At 42.9% G+C, this 24,587-nt stretch overlaps 1 protein-coding gene across 1 annotated transcript in view; it reads right to left on the bottom strand.

The window, feature by feature from the left end:
- Positions 1-10,443: 10,443 nt before the first annotated feature.
- The window catches only part of adamts3 (ADAM metallopeptidase with thrombospondin type 1 motif, 3), a 128,668-nt gene continuing 114,524 nt past the window's right edge, over positions 10,444-24,587 (bottom strand). The window contains exons 20-22 of the mRNA XM_030105563.1: positions 19,412-19,619; positions 18,531-18,648; positions 10,444-15,332 (exon numbers count right to left, since the gene is read on the bottom strand). Coding sequence (XP_029961423.1) covers positions 14,872-15,332; positions 18,531-18,648; positions 19,412-19,619 — 787 coding nt within the window. The 3' untranslated portion in view covers positions 10,444-14,871. The remainder of the gene's footprint in view (positions 15,333-18,530; positions 18,649-19,411; positions 19,620-24,587) is intronic.

Below are 24,587 nucleotides of genomic sequence, written 5' to 3'. Positions count from 1 at the left end.
AGCAGTTTATATGTGTCAGTCGAGAGGCTAAATCCTCATCTGTCATGCACGGTGGAAACTGGCTCAGTCCGTCTTTGACTGAAGCAGCACGGTGAAAGCCATCCCGCCTTTTCTACGTTTTTGTGTGCGTGAAGCAATTAGGAAAAGTGTGTGTTCTAATGAACAGAGTTTGTGTCAGCACTAATTTGATTTCATGCAGCTTTAGTCGGGGTGGATGTTAAAACCTCAGTGCAGCCTGGAGCGGCCGGGCGGCAACATGAACCAGGCTGCAGCTCGCCTCACACGGGAAGAGGTGATGACTAGAACATCAGCGAGGCGTCGCATTGCTCCCTCTCTCCTCCTTTGTTTGCTCTATCTGTTCCCATTCGGGCTCCGCCGTCTCCAGCCGAGCTGCCATGTTTGCGCTTTTTTCCTTTTATCATTCGTCTCCCTGCATGCTTCTTTTCTTCTTCCTCTTCTTCTTCCTGCAAGTGTTACTCATGTGTCCCCAGCATCCCAGAGAATAATCCACCTGCAGCCCTGAGCAGAATGTCAATGAGCCCTGCCAAACTGGGAGGATGATGTGCTCATCACACTGCGGGGTTTAATTTTTAATGATCCTTTATAGAAATCAAAGTGAATCATTTCTTTCTCTACTTAATAGTTAACAAAGCCTATATACAGTATAATCCTCCTTTACATGTGTTTTCATTGTCTCCAACCATAATTCTCATGTAAATGGACTCATCCTGGAGCCTGAAAGGAACCGAAAGGCTTTTTGCCCACCAGCTATTTGTTTCACACTGATGAATAATGTAAGATCAATCAGCAGAAAATCCCTGAAGAAGGTCTCCTTCTGGCACTTCTGCCAGAAAAACTCACTCTCACCAGGTATTCATGAAGGCGAACGAGGGTCCGACCTGATACTGCTGAAAGGCATGTAATGCGCCCGCGGAGTCCTTCTGGAGCGCCAAACACGAGGGATGGAGGGAGGATCAGAGGAGCGAGGTGGCACATCAGGCCCCGCGGAGGGAGGAGGACGAGGATCCGTCAGCAGGAAGATGAGCATGATGCTATTTTTATCTGCGACGGGGAAGAATCCCCAACTCCAGGTGGAGGAGACATCTAATCAGCATCACAGAGAGCTGCTGCACCTTTGTGTAGTTAAGTAATGGCATTGGATAGACGGTACGAAGCCACAGTCATATACTGGAACCGAAAAGGCTGTTGGAGGTGGTTCAAAAACACAGCCTGGATGAGGCTTTATGGCGTTCAATAAGCACTGCTATCTGCATGAGGTCAGCCCTGGTACTGGTACTGGTACTGGTCCCTGACCCATGTCAGTGCATCCCTACTAAAAATAACAAATTCCATTGTTTTCCTGATTCCATTGGTTTGTTGCTTTGATGCTCCTTGCCAGTAAACATTCAAAAGCACTTTCATCATCCATATAATGTTTATCATCTCAGAGACATTGGTTGCAAATTTCTTATTCCCAAACACAGATCAACAATGAAAAGCTTTTGTGTCTCCGTTTCAGGTGTAAAACTTTGGAACAACCTAAGTCCAGATCTGAAAAAATGTTCAAGCATGAGGATATTTAAAAAAAATAAATAATCGATACTAAAGAATTACGATCTTAATGAAATCAACTAATTTGAAGATGTTTTCTTTGTCTTTTGAATTTATGATATGTTACTGATCTGACACAGGAAACTGATAATGATAAGTTTCAATTGGGAGAGGGGGTGGGATTAAATAAGCTCTGCTTCTTCCCACTCCTTTTCAGACATGTAGGATGGCATCTATGTTCTCTATGTTTGGTATATTTTGTTTGGATTGATGTCTGTTTTGATTGATGTCTGCTTTACAAAGTCGCTATTTAGATGACTTTTCAATTTTGAATTATGGTTTGCATGTTTGAAACAAATAAATTCATTCATTCATGCTAATGTTCATTTGAACTGATAAAAGCAGAGATTTTCTGAAACGGACATGCAAGAACAATGCGTTTTCACTTGAAACGTTGCGTTGTAAACGGGTCCAAAAATGATAACAGCTTTGCTCAGAGGCGGAGTGGCCACCTCCATCAGGTGAGCTGCATCGCTCATCCAGCCTCCAGCTGCCTAATTTGCACTGCTTCAGTGCAAATCAGTTTTACCCCATTGATGATGTGTTGTTGCATGTAGCATCACGGGAGTGTGAACCTGAAACCTGAAAGCTTGTATATAAAATGGCTGAATTGATTAAATGAAAAGAAAATAATGAAAAACAGATAGTCTGAAAAATGTAAAAAAGTCAATAAATATGTTCTTTAAGATAGAAAATAAGTTTATCCACATTATCAGCCCACACCCTGAGCTCTTCTCCGTCAACGTCCTCCGGAGTTATGGCGAAGGCGACGAGGAGGCGGACAGCTCCGGGGTGCGTCCACCTCTACAACCCCAACGTTCTCGTCCCTCCACTGTCTGAGCCTCTTGGGAGAAGATGGAAGGTAAACATGGTTGTCAGCTGGGAAAAGGCAGGGTTATTTCAAATCTTCAGGCTGCTCCTCTGCAGCGAGGCGGGTTTCTGCTGGGAGTGTAAGATCACATCCATAATCCAGGATGCTGTCTCCGGCTGTCTCCTGTTCTCAGCTAACACGATCCCCAGTCACTGTCCAGGACAGACGTCTCAATAGCCACCGTCTATATGTACCGCTGCCCTGCTCCCAGCTGTCTGCTCTGTTTTTTTTTTAATTTTTATTATTATTTTTAAGAAGAACATGGTACCGTGTTGCAATCCAAAATGAAAGTGATTCATTCCCCGAAAGGTGGAAGCAGCAAAACAACTTACAAATTCAGACAAATGACTGGGAAGGTGAGTGGTGCTGAAAAAAGGTGCAGGAGCAGCAACCAACTGATCCAGCCTGAGAAATTTTACCAACACAAGACACAATCTACATTTGTGATTCTTCATTCAAACATTCAAACACTTCACACAAAAAAAGTTTACCAAACTAATGAACTTTAAACAATGTTCCTTAGACAATTAACATAAATCCTCAATTCCAGGCTGCTTGCTTACGGTCAGTTCAAACACACGATGGACAGATTATCAGTGTCTTACGTGGATTTTACTTCTGAATTTCATTTAGTTTTTCTTTTCAACAGGGAATCAACGATATAATCTGCTTGCATGTTTGAAAAGCAGTGGGAAGGAGTATAACTTAATAAATCCCAGCATGTCTTCAATTTGTTTATTAATCAATTAATTTAACCATGTTAGGACTATTATATTACCATTAAAAAGATAATGTCAACATGTATAATTCATCTAATAAAGTATAATCATTGTAATGTAAGGACATAACTCAGTGATATCCTCAAACCATTTGAAATCCATCTCTCTGTGCCTCTTTTTGACCTGTTTCCTGTTTCAACATCCCTTTAAGTCGACATTCCAGCTGTTCCAGGGTTTCACGCCACAAACAGAAATACAAAACTTCATCCAGGTTGACTGTATATATAACTGGTCCTATAAATATATAGTCCTCTTAACTATAAACTTCTTCTTTCCCAATGAATGACTTTTGAATATTTCCTGGTAGCAGGTGGGTTTTTTTTTGCTTTGAATGTTATTTGTGCTGTCTGTATATTATTCACTCTAAAAATAACAAATTTGTGAGATCTCTGCATCCTGCTCCATTAATGATCCAGTTCTGCCTTTTTTTTTTAAATATAGAATGGACAGAAAAGATATTGTTTTAGATCAATATATATCGAAAGAAAACAGACCTTTCATGAACAGAACTTACTTGAGCTTTACTCTCATAATGTCGTCTTTTATTAGGAATTCACACACTGTCACTCAAACCGTATAGAAAGCTCAATTGGCACAATCCCGGGGGATTTAAAACACGCTGCCATCCTCCGCTGTGTGAAACCTCGATACGCCAGAAGAAATCCAGCTCCTTCACTTTCAACGTGCAGCTCAATATGGAGCGGTGAGAGATCAGAGGCTGTTTCCATCAGCTGGAGAGGCTGATGGATGGAGTCTCTTCCTGAGGCGTGATTTCAGTCTGGAGTGCTGTCGCAGTGGTAGTAAGTGTACGATGCGTCTCTCTGGCTGATTGAAAGGCCTCTCCCAAAATGGTAGCTGTTGTGTATTTTGTGCCACTAAGGCTGCCGTACTGAAGACGCACCCAAGGCATTATGGGTAGCATAGTTCGTGTTTAGGAGTTTTACATCCAGCGGTCCGTGCATGTTGCTGTGTTAATTAATAAAAGAGCTAAACGGCCACCTGAGTCCGTATTCTTGTTATACGAGGAAGCCAACGGGAAGTTATAACAGTAGCTGGACTTTTGAGCATTGAAGATTTGTCACACCAAGTTGTGAGAATGCAGAAACATCTCGATAGCATTTCCTGTTAAAAACAGAAACTTGTGTTTAGTCTCAGTGGAGAATAAAAACAGGCTGACAGGTCATTGTTTCTACAGTCTTGGAACCCTGAACCTGGCAAAGGCCAAGGAAGCCCCTACTGCTGATCAGAAGACATGAAAAGGGGTCCAGAGGTCACCACAGGGCAGGGCTTTATCTGCCTTGAGGGTGTGAGGTTGCCAAACCATTTGAACAGTCAGGCCGCAGGTCAGCTGACGGCTGGTTGACCAGCTCTGACAGCCATCAGCCGCTCACCTGATGAATGAAAACATGTCTGCAAAACGGAAAAATGCCAAAAGACTCATCAGTATCAGTGAAAATAAGGCAACGCCTGGAGAGGTACCTTTGGTTTTCGGCCAGAAGTGTGATTTATAGAGAGAAGCTAGCTACTGACAGAATGAAGCCAAGCAAAATGAAACGACAGCGGGAGACAAAACACTGGAGGACTGTGGGTGAAAGTCTGGAGTTTTTTTGAGAGGAAGGAGCCACTGGCACAATCAAAAAGATCCACAGACATCAGAGAAGCATTTAAAAGAGCAGGCAGTGACTTACACAGAGCAAGGGAGGCATCATGGAGTGTTTGCTCTTGATTGCCAAATCTAAAAAGCTGCACCATATTGGAGAGCAGCTCATTAAACTCGCCTGGAGAGACTATGTGGATAAAATGAGAACTGTCTCAGACAACACCGTTAAAGACAGAACTGATGAAGTGGCTATGGACTGCCAAACTCTGCAGCTGTATGAGAAGCTGAGGAATACACACGTCGCCTTTCAGCTGGATGAAACGACCGCAGTGAGCACGAGTCCGCGCTCATCGTTTATGTGAAATATATTGACTGTGACGACATGAAGCAAGATATTCTTATTTCTACAAATCTAGCAACAGCAACAAAAACAGGTCAGGACATTTCCATAGCAGCGGATTGTTATTTTTCATCCATCAATCTGCCCAGTGAACATAATGTTTCAGCGATGAAGGGAAAAAACAAGGGATTGAACAGCAGACTGAAGGAAAAAGCTGCGGGTGCATCACATTCCCCTGCATGCTGCATCGCCAAGCACCCGGACGCCAAAACCAATCAGAAAACCTCAACAACACTCTGACAGCTGCTGGAGTTCATCAAGGCTGGCCCATCCAACAGGAGAGTGCCCTGCTACATGGAGATGAAGCGCCTCAGACCTGCTGCTACATGCAGGTGTGGTGGTCATCACGAGGACAAGCGCTCCTGCATTTTATGGAACTGCCGGAAAAAACTAAAAGGCTCACAATCGAACGCTGTATGAACAGCTGACCGATACGCTTTGGATCAAAACCTGGAGGACACGTTCGGTCTTTACAACGAGATGAATGAGCCAAGAGGTGATGTACACACCTCCACTCTCACGTTCGTAGAATCCCTGGCCTGTGAAGAGGAGCTTTGTGACCTCCAGGCTGACTGTGTCAAAGAAATACTTTACACTAAATACTAAATTTGCTCCATTTACATGTATTTATGGAGATATTGTACAGGTTGTGTGAAAAGTGAAGGGGTGCCAGGCCTGTATGGACCTTTCGATTTGAGACGTGAACGGGGCTAAATGCATAAATCATGTCCGCTGACTGCGAGGAGGTCATTCTTTACCAAAAGCAGAGCAGAACGGGACAGCTGCATCTACTTCACAGTTCAGCAGAACTATGTTTTCCACAGTTTTAATGCATTTGCAGTTGTGACTTTGGAAACAAAGAAATGCAGAAGCTAATAAAAGATGGTCACTTGCCTAAAAAAAGGTTGATGAGAATCAGACTTTGGGTCAAAACATGAGAAACAGCATTGAGGTTGAAGAATTAGAGTGATTACATCCATATATCGTGAGAACAAAAGAGCCTCTGAATGAAGAGTAATGGTGAATCTGAAGTCGGCACTCTGCCTTTTACTGTTTGAGCTGAAGTGGAGTCAAAACAACATCAAACCTAGAAGCATCCACCTACTCACAGAAGGCAGTGCACTCCTGTTTACCGCCACTTTTCAGCTCTGTAAAAAAACAAAATTCCAAATGTGTTGCCTTGAGGGAGAGCCACCAATTCTCTGTGAGCGATTCTGACGAATCCTGCCAATCCGTTCAGTGAGGCCTGGAAATCAGATGAAGGCTCACTCCAGTGAAAAGAGCCACCATATGCCCCCTCACATCGCAGTCAGGCACGGACAGACGCTTAAAGGAAAGGTCAGACGGTCAAATTGATGTCTTAAAACAAGCCAAATGGAAAAAAAGTAGGTTATTGCATGAAATTCCAGATTGTGTAAAATATCGAAAGCTATTGAAACACTGTGATTTACAACCTCTAAAAACATGAAGCTCGCTGTTAATCAGTCAGACTTTAATCATGTTTAGCACGTAGCATCACTGGAGTGTGCGCCTGAAGCTCTTCAGCATGTAGCATGTAGCATGTAGCATGTAGCATGTAGCATGCAGCACAGCTCAGCGTTCATGTTGAGCAGTTGAACTACTGACGGACATGGTTTTTACTCTGCTGCTCCAAACGTCTCTGCTGCTGCTGAAGTTTCTGGTGTGCTAAAAACTATCTTTCTCTTCCTCCTGATATTTTGGCAGAACTTAATTTACAGTCTGTTTTAGTTTTGTCATCCTTAATAATAATAATAATAATAAATAATTTAAAAAAAAGCCATATTGTTAACTAGTGGTCTGGCACGCTAATTACATAATTTTCAGCATTTTTGTTGTTTTCAGAATGTTACTGTGAAACTTATCTGAAAGGAAGGAACATTTTCACTGAGTGGCATGACAGCAGCATGCTGAGTTTTTTTCCAATTCTATGGAAGAGACACGTTTAAAGTCGGGAATAAATCATTGGAGCTTCTCTCCTTTTTTTCTCTCTCTGTTTTGAAGTACACAAATAAATGGTGATTACGCAACAGAATTTCACACTGCTTCTCATCAGGCCAGCCCCACTGGAGGCTCAAAGGCAGACGGTTCACGTTACAAACCATGTCCTTTATTCTCAGGGACGGAAAACAATTCATACATGTCAAGAGCAGCTTCATTAACTGACGATTCTCCCTCCGAGCAATGGCCGCCCAGGGCCAGTGGTTCACCCACTCTGTTTGTTCCAGTGTTTCAGGCTTCCGCTGCAAAGGAGGCAGAGAGGATAATTAGTCAACAGAAAAAGAACAGCGCCAATTACCTCTCTGTGGCTCCATTCCCCGAGCCGCACTGTCACCTCTCTGCCTCACCATGCCTCTTTGTCCCAGACGGATTCTCTGCTAATTACTCCTGACATGCATGACCAGACAGTAAGGTTCAGCCTGATGGAACCATTCAGCCTCACAACGTCCGCTTGCACTGGAGGGAAGTGGCGTGCATTCACACTGAGGACAGTCTGTGGGAAGTGATGCACTGCTGATGCAAAAACAAACGTTCAGAAAGTCGCTTAGAGAAATTTCACAACTAGAAAGAGATTTAGCGGGACAGCCCACATCGTGCTGGATGGAGAGGAGAACAATTAATCTGGCTTCTAATTGTCGACATTTACATGTGAATTAAAATAAGTCCAGCGGGTTTGTTGGTGTCATGGTTCCAGGCTAAGGGCTTCCCAGCCCTGGTGCTGAAAGTCCAGCGTCGTGTTTCAGCTCTGTCCCTGCTTCAGCTCGCCTCGGTCTTGACTGTCAGGCAGGTGGAGGTGACAGATTGAAGGACATGCTGGATGTCTGTGTGGCATTACTGCACTGCATTCATCTTAGCTGTAGCATTAGCATAATTTGGCCACATGCATCCTACATTTCATCATTTTGGCTACGTTCACACTGCAGGCTGAAGTGACCCAAATCCGATTTTTTTGCCCCTATGCGACCTGTATCTGATCTTTTCCTGACAGTCTGAACGACGCAGATCCGATTTTTTCAAATGCGACCCGGGCCACTTGGATATGTGGTCCTAAATCCGATACGCATCTGATCTTTTGCTATGCGACTTCAGTCTGAACGGCCAGGTCGCATTTATCCGACCTGCACGTCACAATATGGGGCACTGAAGACGTGTGTCTTACCGTGAGTGTTAAAAAAAGGCGCTCGCAGACGCACATTAAGGGAGTTCTTGTCATCCGAAAAATATTATTGAACTCCGTATCATTAAAGCCTCTCATCACTGTCCCCCCACTCCTGACTGCGTTTCTCTGTTGCTGCCACTGCCCCACAAAACGCCACGGCCAAAAACTTGGCTCTCTTCCTTCTCATTCGCTAAATTCTGCAGCGCCAGGACAACGGGGAGGAAAAATAATAATATCCACACGCGCGCTCTCCCTCTCTCTCTCTCCCTCTCTCTCGCTCCCTGTCTCTCTCTCTCTCTCCCACACACACACACAGAAGGAGCTCGGCGCGGCTGATTAGAAGCGCAGCACTGAAATGATTGCTCACTATTCAATTGTAAGAATACGTGTTTGATCAGTTCTTAAATGAATCATCGACGCTTGAAAAGCTGTAGATTCTGTATGTTGTTTGTGAGTTCAGCAAACACTGAAGCGCTGCTGCGTGACGTCGTTCTGTCCTCTTCTGCGCATGCGGGACACTTTTGGGTGGTATTCCGTTCAGACGGGAGATCACATACAAGTCGCATTTTAATGAAAATGTGAACGAACTCGCAAAAAAATCGGATTTCACAAAAAAATCCGAATTGAGCATTAAGCCCTGCAGTGTGAACGTAGCCTTTGATTCATCTAGTTCAAGGTTGTGCGGGGCTGGAGCCGATCCCAGCCGCTGCTCAGAGCGTAGGCAAAAGATTAAGACGTTTGTCCAGATATGGTTATTTTATAGCCCTGCCAGAACAAACTGAGAAATCACCATAAACCCTGGATGAGGAGTGTCTCATGGACGATCTGCCACTCATTTCTTTAATCTTTATATACAGTATCTACAGTAAAAGGGAAAAAAAGAAGCTCTTTTTCATGTTCTATCAACAGTAGAACATTGGTCTTCTTTTTAAGCTATTTATAAGCTTCAACAATGAAATTTACTGACTCCCATGGTTCAGCACCAGAACCTTTTCAACAATGCTTCAACAGAATTATTAAAAAAAAGAAAAAAAAAAACTGCTGTCACAGGAAAATCAAACTGCCTGGAGATGGTCTTATAGCCGTCACCTTTAACATGCTTGTCTATAATTTTCTCTCTAATCTCCTGAGACAACTCTTTCCTTTGCTTCTTCTGGTCCATGTTAAGTGTGGTCCACTTCATGTGACTACCTGTCGCTCTATATATGAGCCACTGACTGATTACAAGATTGCAGACACCTGTGATGCTAATTAGTGGACACACTTTGGACTGACATGTCTCTTTGGTCACATCATTTTCAATTTTTTCTAGGGGTACCATCACTTTTGTCCAGGCTTGTTTCTTGAGTTTTTTTTTTTTTTTTTTTTAATAATTCTGTTGAAGCATGGTTGAAGAACAATTTCTGACTTTCATTAGTTAAATTTCATAGAACTTCTTTTTTATTATTACTTTCGTCAGATTCCGTTGTTTCTCTGACCACTGTGAATTTTTCTTTCATTAAACGGATACCAACAATTTTGTCCACGTCTGTATGTGTGTATAATAATAATGTATGTGTGTAAAAAGACAATGTGTGTGTGTGAGAGAGGTGAATATATGTGTGCGAGAGGGCCAGAGTGAATTAAGTCCTGTACAGCCCCTCATAGAGTTGGAGTGTGTGTTGCTGCCATTATTTGTTTTTTGTTGTCTTGTCTGGCCTGCAGCTGATAAAAACATTTTCATTGTTCTTCTGGGGTTTTACCGCCTCGTAAAATTGCAATTCTCAAAACCAGGATGTTGGCTTGTCCCTACCAGACCAGCAAAATGAGAATATCTCTGACTTCTTATGACTGACCTTCAATAAAACGTGTCAGAAATCTTGACTACTGCGCTCATCCATTGAAGTGAGAATCCAGAGATCAACAGAACATGATCTTGGGCTTTAAATGTCGCGTTCACACAGCAGGATTTCATCATTTTACACAAAACAAAGACAGAAATTCACCAGTTCATCATATCTCTTTATTGCTATGTGCTCCCCATTTACAACAAACAGCATCAGTAGTGTACACTTTGACCTACACAAATACATAGAAAGGCAAACAGAGCGGAGAGTGACTGACAATCAGAATCCTTCAATAGCACAGCGGTGTTGGCACAGTACGAGGAGAACCCTCCGCGGTAACATCTGTCTGAGGCTCAGGGATTGTCAACGTAGCATCTACGGCTATCCTACTCGGCATTACGAGCTCGCTATGGCGTTAGCAGCAGTGTCTTAGAGGCGAAAAGTAAAGGGCTTGGACAGAACTGGGGAGAAGAAAATACTGACATCTGCAAAAAGAATTCATAAAAAAAAAACCCAAACAAGTTTTACTGGTGCTACGCTTACTGGTGTGTTTGGTTCTCTTACTATGGTTCATCTACGAAACGGCTGTAAAAAGACAGCTTTCTGGTTAGCAAACACCTCACAGTGTAAAAACTGTTATAACCTACTGAACTTGTTAGAATCTTGAATCTGAAACTGGTTGTTCTTCTCTAGTTCTTGTTCTGTTCTTCTGTTGCTAATGGTGCACATCCTGTAAAAACAAAGCAGAACCCTCTAACTTTAAATAAATACTTACGTACGTGATGCTATATACATCTATTATACACTGGCACACAGGAGTGAGTGTGAATAGTTGCAAGTCAAGAGATTTTTTGCTGAAACACAAAACTGTGCTTTTGCTATTGCAGTCAGATGCACTGTGGTTGTGAAGAAGCCCTTTAATATATATATTTTTTTCTTTTTCTTTATAATAAATAGCTCCTGTTCTGCTGAACCTTCGTCCACCCTTTAAAACAAACAAAACAAAGCAATTTTCAAGACACTTTGGGGGTAAAAAAAAATGCTTTTCAGAGAAATAAAAATCATTGGGAGGGTTCCTACTGTGATCCAAACGATGAAGGTTTGCTCATGTCTGCATAAAAACACGACAGAACCTCGTTTCAGTTGAATATGCGATGTTATAATGAGCTTAATTTTGTTTTAAGACAGAATGAAATGAGTCTGCTTAATGTGCCCAAACCTAATGTGACTCCAGAGCAGAGCTTTGGGGAAGGAAGGAAAAACTGCACGACTGAGTTACACTTTTTCACTTCTGATTTAGGTGAAAACTCCTGAGATAAAAGAGTGATATAATCCTCATGACTGTGAAAATGATGGATTAGCAGCTCATGCTCATGTTGCCCGTGGCACAGACAGGTTTGGCACCAAGGCTCATGCTGAACCACATTATTTTAGTCCTTTTTTAATTGGGAACAAACAGACTTCAGTCAGGCAGCACGGTGCTGATGAGCGTTCACAGGTCAGGTGCATGATGAGCAGGTTTCCTACATTTCTGCTCCACAGGTGACGTTGCCAAGTTTAGCTGGAGCGTGATTGACATTTTTACACGGGAAAACAGCAGGCCGATTTAAACTAGTTCACCCAAAACATCTCAGTCGAATTTTAGTATTTCTAATGGACATTTATATAATTTAGCAACATGTGCCGTCAGTTGATTGAATACAATGAAGCTGAGGGAAAAAAATCTTTGTTACTTTATAGTTTCACAAAGAAAAATGGAAGTTCTTGGACAACTTGACAAAGATGTTTCCCTTAGAGGAGCGAACAACTTCAACAGGTCTAAACTAAAACAAACTGAGCCGATGTCAGGACAACGCAGCAAGTTGGTTGATTTAATCCAACTGTAACTCCTAACTTGAATTGTCCATCTGGTGCATTCACATCCACTAATGGGAGAACAGGTACTTCAGACATAAGCTGGTCGCCGAGTGAATCTGTTTAGCTGCAATAACAGGTGGTTTCAATGTCTGACGGCAGGGATGGCTTATTGCAGAGCATCGACTGGGGGAGGAATATTTGAAGGCCTAACATGATGGTAACAGGATGTTACATAATACTGAATTTTGATGCAGGTCGGTGGAGTTTCTCACGAAATACCAGCAAAAATATTAGTTACTGAGCGAGCTATGTCCTCCATAACGCTGCAACCTTTTTTTTAAATTTAAATCAATGTAAACATCTTGATCAAGCTCTGCTGTGTTCATCGGTTAAAAAGGGTGCTGGAAGGTCTCCTCTGGTCCTCACAATAATACTGATATTTTCATGTACAGTATTTACAGGAAGCTTTATAAATACCCATCTTCATAAATGAACTGCAGTGTGCCATTAAACAGCAATTTGTGAACATTAAAAAAAAAAATCTATTCAACTAAAACCATTTTCCTAATGGTTACATCTCTGGTCAAGTTTCATTTATACTACAATACTGTTTTGAGTTTGTGTAATAATTGAAAATGTAAAAAATACAAAACTATCTGTAAATGTAGAGCTTAATCCATAGATTGGCAAGAAATAAGGCAACATTCAAGTAAAGGGAGTTTTTAGCTTTGTCACACGTTGTTTTTACCATTATTTGTTAACCTTCTGACTTGAAAAATACCAGAAAACTACTGCTCCAAGTGAGTTTGAAAGCACAATATGTGAAATGTTAAGTTTGCAGCCTTGGTGTTGCAGGTCACTATATCGTCTAGTCTGACAACAGAGGGAAGAGCCGACCAGAACCAAGCAGCTCTGGATGATGAAGGCAGCTCCACTCAAAAATAGGATCTTTGTCAGTTCTAAAAATGATCAAGGCAGCTGAGGGATCGGTCTGTATTCTGCTTGATGAGGATACCTGCTAATGCTACCAAGCTAATCAACAAGACCTTCTTGCAATACGGTTTTGTACAACATGGTGGTGGGAGTGAGTTTAATCTTCACACTACAAGAGAAGAGAGAAAAAGCAGAAGCGGACAGAGGTCGGTCTTTTCACCGGTAAAATCAGCAGCGACAGGAAGAGCTCTGGATTTGCACGGAAGCAAACTTCAGTTCCTTTATACCTCCATCTGAAGGAGGCAACATTTGGTCTTCAACCTCCATCATTTGTTATTCATTTCTAGTCTCAACACTGATCCCAAGGTGAACTGTGGTACACAAGGCCACTGTAAGCTTCCAGGAGACCACAGATTGCTGTGCTGTAACCTTTTGAAACAATCTTGGTCTCAATGACACATTTTCAAGATCTTTGCTGTGTCTAAGTCTCAGTCCCATTAAGTTTTGCTCTTGGAATGCTCTGGTCTTGGTATTGACTATGTTTTGGTCTTGATCTTGATACAGTCGTAGCCCGAAAGACTTGATTTTGTCTTGGGTTACAATGTTCTTGGTCTTGACCCTGTCTTGGTCCCTTAAAGTCTTGGTCTTGTCTCGGCCCAGGGATGCTCTGATCTTAGTTTTGACTGTGTTTTGGTCTCTTAAAGTCTTGATCTTGATACAGTCGTAAAGACATGGTTTTGTCTTGGTCTTGACCCTGTCGTGGTCCCTTTAAAGTTTTGGTCTTGGGATATGCTGGTCTTGGTCTTGACTATGTTTTGGTGCCCTAACGTCTTGGTCTTGTTTTCGCCCAGGGATGAGCTGGTCTTGGTCTTCTCTTCCGGGTTTCAGAATTTGCCCCAGAAAATCTTTTATTTCACACAAAGTGACTTTTCCTTAGCGCCAAAAATAAACTATTACCGTGTTAATGGCTATACTAGGGCTTGGACTAGCTAAGAAAGCATGATACAGGCCCGTTGAAGATGTGATCTCATCCATTGATCAAGAGTCTGCAGTGGAAGTAAAGCACCTTTAAACTGAGGTTCAGTTACACAGTGAGAGCTTGGCAAATTTAAAGATCAACTCCAATTACTATTTTAAATGTTGACAATTTTCTGCAACATTTAGTTCCTTCTTTCTCTGAATCCTCTCTGTGTGATTCTGCATAAATTTCACAAGTAATGAGTGCACCTGGTCACATTTTCCCTTTTCTGCCATCTGTCCTATTGCAGAGCTGCACCAACAAAAGGAGTCAAATTCATTAAATGACAATACCACAGGGAGGAGAGGTGCGGTCAGACAAAGCCCGGGGGAGGCTGCAGGCACCTTCCTGTCACCTCTGTTGTGACATTTTTTATTTATTTACTTTTTTGCTTTTTCCGGGGGTGGGGAGCATCAAATAACTGCAGTGAGCGGAGGCATCCCGTAAACACTGAACTTTGCTTTGGCTGTTTTGTGCCCCTGAAATTCTGCTTAGTTTATTTCATGTCATGTGGGTGAAGCTTCCCGTCAGATCATGTGCCACGTTACTTTAAAGACAAGATGATCTGTACATTTCAGTGAAGCCTGGTGGTTTCAGGATAAAAGATCCGGGACATTGTTGTAAAGTGACATGCAGAGTCCATACAATCAGTAAGGGGGGGTGGGGGTGTTTAAAAAACCAAAGTGAGCCAGCACTTTTCCTCTAACTCTGTTTTCCTCTGGGGTGTTTCTGGTGTGAGAAGACTCAGGATGAAGTTGAATTATCGACTGTACATTAGAAGTCCGAGAGGCGCCGCTTTCATCTCTCCACTTTGGAATACAGCGTCGGTCCTCGACTCTCCACTGCGACGCTTGATCTCTCAGTCTCACTGGGACCTGCCAGGGCCGAGTGCGCCGCGGCGGTGAGGTCCGCGTGTCGCGGGACCCTTCGCGGTGCCGCTGTGGTCTTGGATTGGGCCTTCTTCGGGGGAACCGGGGTGGTGGCGTGTTTGGGAGCGGCGGCGGACGCTCTGCCCGCTCCCTGCTTGATGGTGCGAGTGATATTAGCTCCCACTGAGGCCGTCAGCGTCTCCAGAAGCTGGGAGGCCGACCCGAATCGGACGTGCTCCTCCATGTCGGCGGCCTCGGCCAACATGGACAGAGCGCCGCTGCGTTTGCTGCACGAGTCGCAGCAGAGCTTGTTGTAGCCCGGGATGGAGCAGTATCTCGCCAGGACCTCCATTTGGCAGAAGATGGATTTGTCTCCGTGACATGGCTCATCTGAAAAAAGAGACAACCACAGAGAGTTCTTTTTTCAAAGCAAGAACCAGGATGCTAACAAAACCTATATTTTCAAAATCTGGTTTCAAGGATTCCAAAAAATCCTCAGAGATTCCAAAGCTTGATGGACCATTTCCTGAAGTAGAGCTTCAGTAGGTTCACAGCTCATATGCAAATGCAAACTTTTTGTCTGTCTGTTTACATGACAACTGTGCTTGGAGCAAATGGAAATGCAGCTTTTTGAAAATGTGCCTCAAGGTGGAACTTTCAAAAAAGGCTCTGGTTCCCTCTTTGTGTAAATGACTGAAAACGACACTTCCTGGAAGCGGCGGAAACGCAGCTGCTGCCCGTGTTCTCCACAGTAAACAGTCATCCTGCACATGAATAAATGTATTGTTCTTCGTGGTCTCCATTGCAAACCTAGAGTGTGTTGTTCTCCGTGTTCTCTACAGGATGTGTGTGGTGTCAAATGACCAACAGCGCCCACATGAAAACTACATCATTTTCAGTGTTTCTTCCATATTTGTGAAACAATCTGTGTGACGTTTTTGCAAATGTGAAACTTTTCAGAAAGGAAGTATTTTCACCTGAGGTGTGATTTAAACGGGGCCTTAGACCACTGAGATGCATTATTAACTACAATCACTAATGTCATGTGTCTGTTGCAGTCTCTGATCTCTCCTCTCTGTACCTTCTTGGTGGAAGTTTTTGATTTGTGCTTCCTATCCACATGATGTCTGTAGGGAATAAATAGAATTTCCCAGTGATGTGGACGTGTTTTTGCTCTTAATCTCATCCTTTCCCCTTTCTATCCACCAGCATCTAATTGGTTCTATGTAAATTAAGTGAACTGAACTGTTGCATGAGTTTTTGGACGTGAATGAGATCAAAAGCACAGCATGGATGTGGCAGCTGACAAATGTTCCTGTGCTTTCAGCAGCAGCATCATTCAGCACACTGATGTTCATTACGATCCGCACCACTGACAGCCAAGGCTTTTTTCTTTCTTACTTGAACACAGCTTTGAAGTCTGCACAGGGTTTTGTTATCTTCTGTTTTAAGAGTTCATGAGATCAGATTCAGGCAGGCGGCTGCAGTAATGCAGTCACTTACATGGGACAATTGTAGAGGAGAGGGGGCTGCGCTGGAAAGCAAAGCTCTCTGTTTAATGGCCGGTCTGCATCCTCACCCTCACCCCTACGCTCATCAGCTGTGGGTCATGACCAAGAGAACAAGATTGCAGGTAGAAGCAGGGTGATCGGGCGTCTTTCTCCATGATGGAATTAGGTAGTCCTTCATCAGAACAAAATGATCTCTGGTCAACTCCAATTACAGGTTTATCAGGCATGTTCAACTCCGAGGAGACCCCAAGGTCAGTCCAGCGCCCCATGGAGAGATTGCACCTTTCTGCAGTCTGGGAGGATGTCGGAGCAACTGATCACACGTTATCATCCCCATGGGGAATCTTTATTTTACACAAACTGAACAATTTCCTGATGGGGGTCAAAGGTTTGGCTCAGGGACTCACTGTGGTGACATGTCAGCTACAGGACTCGAACCTGCGAATCCCCAGATGAAGTGAAACAAGCTGATGTTCAAACAGTGTAAACAATAACGATCACCTATCTGCTAACCATCTCAAACGTCTTTTCATGGAGAAACAGGGACACAAGAGTCTAAGCTTCATCCTGTGTCTCACATGATCCAACTGGCATTAAACTGCAGATGAAACTGCTGTTGCTGAATGTGTGTGTGAAGGTCAGACGCAAAGACAATGCTCAGGTCGGGAATACGTGCCCAGGTGACTCCAGAGACCCGCAGACCTTCAGCAGATGAGGCCCACAGTGTCCGGAGGAGAAAGGGTCTGGTGACTGTTAAAGCAGCTGCTTCTGTCCAGAGATTGATGGAACGGAACTGAGGCTCACTATCATCAATTATACAACTTTTTGTAGACTCTTCTATTAATATTCACACTACTTAGAGGTGTCCGGAAAGGAAATGTATGACTTATCGATTAGGTGGCAAATGGATGGAAGATGGTCTCAGTATGGTAATTACAAACCCTGCATTTTCTCTGAAAGGCTTCCCAACATAAACCCAATGTGAAATAAAATACCAGTGCAGCAGGATGCACAAAAATACTAAATTTAAATGATGAGCACAAAGAACATCACACTAATGCACCTGCTGGAGACATTATAACATTGTAAAGATCCTCAGAGTTCTGTTAATGTCGTTTCCAGAACATCGTTGCTCCCTGTGGTGATTAAACACCATTAGAGATGAAGAATAAACTTTTACTTGCCTTGACTGTTTTGGACTTGCAAACACAAATTGCACTCCTGATGATGACCAACTTTTTCAGAAAGAAGGAAAAAGGCTAAATGTTAAAAATCAGAATATAAAAGAATTCTAAAGGGATGAGGAGTGAGCCTGTGAGGCTGTCGCTGTCCATTATGTAGGTCTGACAATCGATAGCATGAGTGAAAGAGTGGCAGTTCAATCAGCTTTTCATCTGCTGAAAGTTGTTGTTTGTTGTGGTGGAGGGGCAGATGAGGTCTCGAAAACACCGACAAGAGAAGAAAAGTACAAGAAATTGGACTTAGTTCCTGTTTACACAGTGTTTCTGGTGAAACCGAGTCGTTTTTGCACTTTCGTTTCAGAGAAATTCCACGTTCACACGACATTTTTGAAAAGATCTCTGTTCACATGGAAACGGCAGAAACTGCCAGGCCACTAGTTGGTGCGTTTTTTTTCTTGTAATGAAACTGTTGAAAAAAATCAGTTGGATGGAAGTCAACAGAGGTCGGAGGTAAGCGACGTTGAAGTTGAAGTTGAAGTTTAAAGACTCGGATGCCATTAACAAAACAAAAAAGATTCTGTTCCAACAGAATTCCAACAAGACATTAAAGTTTTGAATTCTATGACTAATTTTGTTAAGTAACGAGTACATTTTGAAGAGAAGACCAACTGAAAGCAGGGATGGTCCAATACCACCTTTTTTAAGGAGGAGAACAAGTACTACCCTCCCGAGCACCGATGTCAGTGAGCAACCGAGGGACCGACCAGTCTTACATGAATATCTACTGCAGCCCCAACAAACTGAAGAACCATTTACGAAGCTGCTTTGATGCCCCTGCATTAAAAACTAGCGCCAATTTTCAACAGGAGTAACTTTTCTATTATTAATATGCTCACCATGGCAGGGTCCGGGTCTGCAGGTCCTCACGTTCTCAGGTTTATCTCCGTTACACTGGTCTCCAATCCGACAGGTGACCAGACGTCTCTCCATCCCCTCTCCACACGTCACAGAACACTGGGGAGCGACACAAAACCCCTTTCATCATACCCAGGACAGAATGCCTTTAGAAACCCAAACTAGATTTAGCCAAAGAACTCCGTTTCCACACAGACTCAGAAACTTCCAACCTGAGAGCAGTTTTCAAAAGTTCCAACTCTGCACACCATTGTTGGTTATGCAGAGACCCAGAACTCGACAGAATTTTCCATTTTCACTTGAAAACGTCGTCATGCGAGAGGGGAATCGCTGTGGGACTCATGATGATCTGATCTTTATGCTTCAACGTGGAAAAAAACTCTCCCGTATTAAACCAAATTACAGCTGACATCTTTGAATCTGGGGAGGTTTTTGTGCTGTCAGACCTCATGAAGACGCTGCTGCTCATAGGAATGTAAAACATCAGGAGGAAAGTCAGTCACGCAACACAAAACTTAAATGTTTGGAATAAACACACTTGACTGCACCCAATTCCAATCGTTTTTGATGAGCTTTGAGGTCTCGTTTGAACTGGAGGAGAGGTGACGCTGTTCTCTTTAAATTTTATCGATACCCTATTATTTCTTAAAAAAATTTTCTTTATCTCTAATAACTCACAATCTTGTCAAGTTCAGATGCCACAATTGCATCAGGCACTTAAGAGGAACAGCTTATCAAGACGAATTTAGCTAAATGACAAGAACATTACAGTAAAAACTCAGTTATTTGCTCTTGTCTGAGTCTGAAGTGTCCACACTGGAGCAGAGAGCAGTGCGAGTGAACTGTCAGAGGGTGCAGTCACCTCTGACCAGGCTCCTGTCCTCCACTGGGCGGGGCACGCCACCCTGTTGCAGGGCCTCCGGCTCTCGGGCTTCTCGCCGCTGCAGTATTTGCTGTGGATGGAGCGGTTGTTGCCGTCGTGGAGGAACTGCATGCAGCGGACGGTCCGGATCTGAAAGCCCAGGCTGCCGCAGGTCTTTGTGCAGTGCTCCCATTCGTCTGAGATCCACCTGGACAGAGACACAGCAGCCAACATGAGAAAGGAGGAGGAAGTACTCAAAGGTTTTCAACTGGTCCGATCAGATGGAAATACTGAGATACCAAAGATTAGACAAGCGTCCACCCCAAGATGGTCTGCCTGTCCTGTTCTCTTCTTCTGTCTCCTGACTGAAACTGGAACACCAGGAAGTCTCCTGCTCTGAGTCTGGTTCTGCAGGTTTCTTCCTGTTAGAGGTCTTGCTTGCATAGAATTGTTGGTTTTTCTCTGTAAAAGTCTCTTGAAATGACTGTATCGTGTTTGAAGCTCTGGATACTGAAGTGAATTGAACTGAATGACCTGATGAAGGTCTGTGAATCGGGGATGAAACATCTTTCAAAACAGAAGAATTTCCCTCTGGGATTAATGAACTGAATTAATGGGTGAATTCCAATTCTCCCCTTAGAACTCGCCCTTGGCCCTAACCCTTCGTTTTGCGCGTTCACGTGAAGTGGTAGGGGTGTCCCGAGTCTACTTCGCACCCCTTCAGACCGAGGGGGAGGACGGAGAGCGAGGGCCATCTGGCCCTCGAAACGGAGATTTTCCGGGGGCATAATAGAAAATGAGGGCTATGTGAAATTTCCCACATTGCACTGGGAAATGCCGGCAAAATGGTGAAGAAAACATCCGCGGCAGCCAAAGAAATCTACAAATGTGAGTATTTTGTGTTAAAAAAAAACAACAACGCTATTTTAAGGTCGCTGCAATGTTACTCGACAGCTCGTTAGCGTTAAGTGCATCTGCCCATGTAACGTTAACGAATAACTTGTTTTAATTTCTGCACGACCATGACACGTTTTATTGATATTACCGTAGCCTGCTTTCTGCTTTGAGCGTATAAGACACCCGAAAATCTGCCATTTGTGCTCCGCTAGCAAAGTAAACATTACTGGAGCATTATGCAGGATCACCTGTAACGTTAACGTCAACGAGCACCGCTGGGATCATATGACTGATGAAGACTGAAACGTGTGAGTTGTGAACGAATAATTCCTTCACAACAGTGCTGCATATCAACCAGACAATTGTGAAAATATTATATAATAAAATAACCAGCCTGGCAGCAGATTACTTGTGCTTTTATTCACACATAACGGCTGTACCCCTCTTTTGTGTCATAACTTTTCACTCGTATTTCATTTTACTTTCTGTACAGGGAAGAAGAATAAGAAGAGGAAGAAGAGCAACAACCTGATTCACTTTTTGAAAAAGGAAAGTGTGAAGGAGCAGAAGTGCCACAAAGAGAATGAAGCCAAAGCTGAGCGTTTTTTGAGCCTTTTTGCCAGATGCAAATAATTAATCCTTGTCCATACCATGGTGTGTAGGACCCTTTTGCACATTTTATTATTGTTATGGTTAGTTAAATATATAAGAGTCTGTTTTTTTGTTTTACAGAACTACTGGTTTGAAAAAAAATGTTTATTTTGGTTGTTGTGCAATATTGATGGTGGATGCTTACACACAGCTTAATCCTTTTATGTGTTTATACTATTTTATTAATTTTGTAGCAAAAAAAGTTAAAACTGTTGCTGGTAATGCCAACTGCATAACAAAATGCATTCTTTCTAATTTGTATGAATTATTATTAACATTTTTATGCATGCACACAGAAAAAGCAGAAAAAACAATTCATTTGCCCAGGAGAGGGAGACTAGTGCAGCTGGAGACGGCATCGTAAGTTCTTTTGTAAACAATACCGGCGTCATTTTACTACGTCACGGGCGACTACTGATGACGTATGATGATCTTGAAGGGTTGTCCCATTTCTTAGGGGGGAATTTCAGGCCCTACCCCTTTACACTCCGTTTCAAGGGGTAGGCGAGGGGAAGGGATGAAAAATAGAATTGGAATTGGGCCAATGTGTGGAATTGACTTTCTTCAAAAGGGTTAAGATGTTGAGATGGAAAGTGTGAGTAAATAATGAACTGTGTTTGAACACTGAGCCTGCAGGACACTTCACACAGATCCTCCCCATCCTTCCCTCTCACTGCATCAGACATTGTATTCACATTCGGTCCTCAGCTCACTAATTTAACGACTTCACTTCGTTTCCCTCCAGGCCATCGTTGGTGCTTTCCAGGATTGTTTTCACAGTCTGCTCCACTTCTTTTTGGCTCTGTTCTTTTCATTCTTTCTATGAGGGGAGCTACTGTAACCTCTCTGTGATCCCTCGAGGGCCGCGCCCCGAGGCTCTTTGAAGGGAGTGTGTTGAGGAATGCTTTAGATACATCAAGGAATTGACTGATGATCAGAAGTCTTCCTACTTCGTTTTCGCTTAATTTATGTGTTAGCTTGACTTAAAGATTCATGAAGTCTCACTGTGATCATAAAACTCACAGACAACATCAAATGAACTCACATGGAGTTTACACTGCCCATACAAGAAGTTTGGGGTTCTCAGATGAAACTTCTGCCACCAGGAAAGATTTCTCATCTGCGATAACACAAAGAAAGTTATGAGCCGTTGATCATTACAGCTCACTCTGAAGTATTAATCCAGTTAGAAAAAAAAAGCTTTCGACACAGTTAACCATCAAGTCCTCATTGCCAAACTCTCCACGTTCAGCTTCTCCCTGTCTGCACTCAGAGGGTCTGAGTCATACCTAACTGGCAGAAGTCAGCATGTCTCTGTCAACAAACAACTCTCATCAGCTCTCAATTTGTGCACTGGTGTACCACAAGGATCAATACTTTGCCCATTTTGGTTCAGCCTATATCTTACTGATCCACCATTGGTTTGCCCGGACATCAAAACACTACTGTACGCAGATGACACGATAGTATATGACCACGCCAAAACAAAACATGCCGCCGAACTCACCAAGGCCATGAAGAAGATAACCAATCGCCTGAACTGCTCTTGCCTTCAACCCACCGTAAGTAAAACTGCAGGGATGTTCTTCACAAAAAGAGAATGAAACATTGTCTCCAATGTAACAATATCAGGCCAAGACATTAGCATTGTGCCGCAGCTGAAGCATCTGGGTATTCTCATCGGTTCTAACCTTTCTGTTAAAGCACACATCAAGAAAGTGAGCAACAGGGTCAAATTTAACCTTGTCAATTTCAAATATATTAGAAGTGCAGTGACTTTTCACGCTGCCAACCTGTGCATGGATGCCGTGATCATGTCACATCTATCATACTGCATGACAAGATGGGGTCAAACTAGCAGATTGACTTGAAGCCATTAGCTACTCTCTACAAGAAAACCATTAAAATGTTGGACCAGCAGCCAAACTGTTCAATTCACTGCACCACAATACACAAATGGAAACTATTGAGCTGGAAACCTGTTATCAAATACAAAAACATCTGCCTGGTCTAGAGAATTCAGCACAATACTGCTCCTCCTCCTTTAAGTTCATTCATTATCCAACAAAACAGCAGTCGGTTCACCAGAAGCAGCTCATCAGTGGATCTTCAAATTCCATTTAGGAAGATCACTTTGGTCAGCAATCATTCTCAGTAAAAGCAATACAACACTGGAAATGTTACTTTGTTCATTGTAATTCATTATGATGGAACATACACTGAATCTTTCCTGCATGCAGGTTGATCTGAACTTGACATTGGAATGTTAAATGGTTAATTTATAAATCAATATGCAATCATTTTGTTGCATTTGTGTTTGTTAAAATGCTGGCTTTATTTTTAGTTTATTTCCTTCTTAAGATTCTAATTATCCTGAGTGAATGCTCCTCACCAAGCACCAGCTCAGTTCCCCAGATGCCTGTCTTGGAGTATGTTTAAAATAAAAAATGTCATTTGTACCTGTGTGTGTCAGGTTGGCTTTGGAATTAGGGACCCCCCTGAATATTGACAAGTTTTTCCACACACTGATCGTTTCCATGGAGACGGAGTCCAAGTGTGTTCTAAAAGTTGCGTTTTCCATAGTTTCCATGGGTACAGAGCATTTTCAAAAAGTCAAATTTATTCCTGTTTCTATGGAGATGGAGTTGGACAATTTCCAAAAAGTTGCTTTTCCTCCATTTATATGAAGTATTGTCAAAAACTTGCGCGTAGGAGAGAAGACCCTGGAACTTCTTCCTGTTCTCTTCCACACAATGGAACTTATGCGCTCTCTGTGAAAGGATTCGCTGTTGAATCGGTCTGAACGTTGACTGAGTGGATAGACCAGCTGAGAGCTGAATAGTGCATCGTGGGTGTGTTGTATACATATGATGGCCTCAGCAAAGCAAAGAATAGCATCCAAGTGTCTGGAGCAGGGGTGAATAGCTGTGAACGCAACATTCACCCACTTTGGGCAGAAGCGTTGAAAGAGAATTAGTCTCCGCCGACGAAATGTCTCTGAACACAAAGCCTAAGTACTGTCAATGCAGGATGACTCCTTTCCAAACTTCCCAGGACAGACTGCTGACATTTCCCCTGCATAAATCAATAAATCCATTTAGAAAAGCGACAAAGCTCCTTAGCGGAGAGAGAGCCGTCACAACCACCTCTTTCACTGATCAGCCAGAACTGAACAAAACAAAACCTTGAAAACCTCTTCGATGGAAACGGTCTTTTATTTGCATCAAAATGTAATCGTGATTAAATTGTTTCAGGTAAAAAGCTCCAAAAGTAAAATTTCTTTTCCTGGAGTAACTCCAGGCCCAGGCACAGAGGGCGGCATTTCAATAAGCTCCAGCACCTTTTCATTCGCTGTTCAGAGCAAAACAGAAAGTACAGTCTGCAGTTTTGAAGTTTACTTTACAAAAACTGCAGTTGCATGTATATAAAAGCAGAATAAATACCAATGTGGGTCATGTCCAACTTGAACTATTATCTACAATTGTCCACAGAGCAAATTTTAATACAGAACAAGTGAAAATGCAGACGCTTCGGTATCACGTCTTTAAGAACGAGCAGGAACTGAAAAGATGATCGTTGGTTGCTCATCTCAAGCGTATGTGCACCTTTGGAAGTTTGAGAAGCACAG

The sequence above is a fragment of the Salarias fasciatus genome, chromosome 12 (assembly GCF_902148845.1).
Source record: "Salarias fasciatus chromosome 12, fSalaFa1.1, whole genome shotgun sequence".
Taxonomy (NCBI): Eukaryota; Metazoa; Chordata; class Actinopteri; order Blenniiformes; family Blenniidae; genus Salarias; species Salarias fasciatus.
The sequence above is the reverse complement of the archived record's forward strand: the minus strand, read 5'-3'. Positions and strand labels throughout refer to the sequence as shown.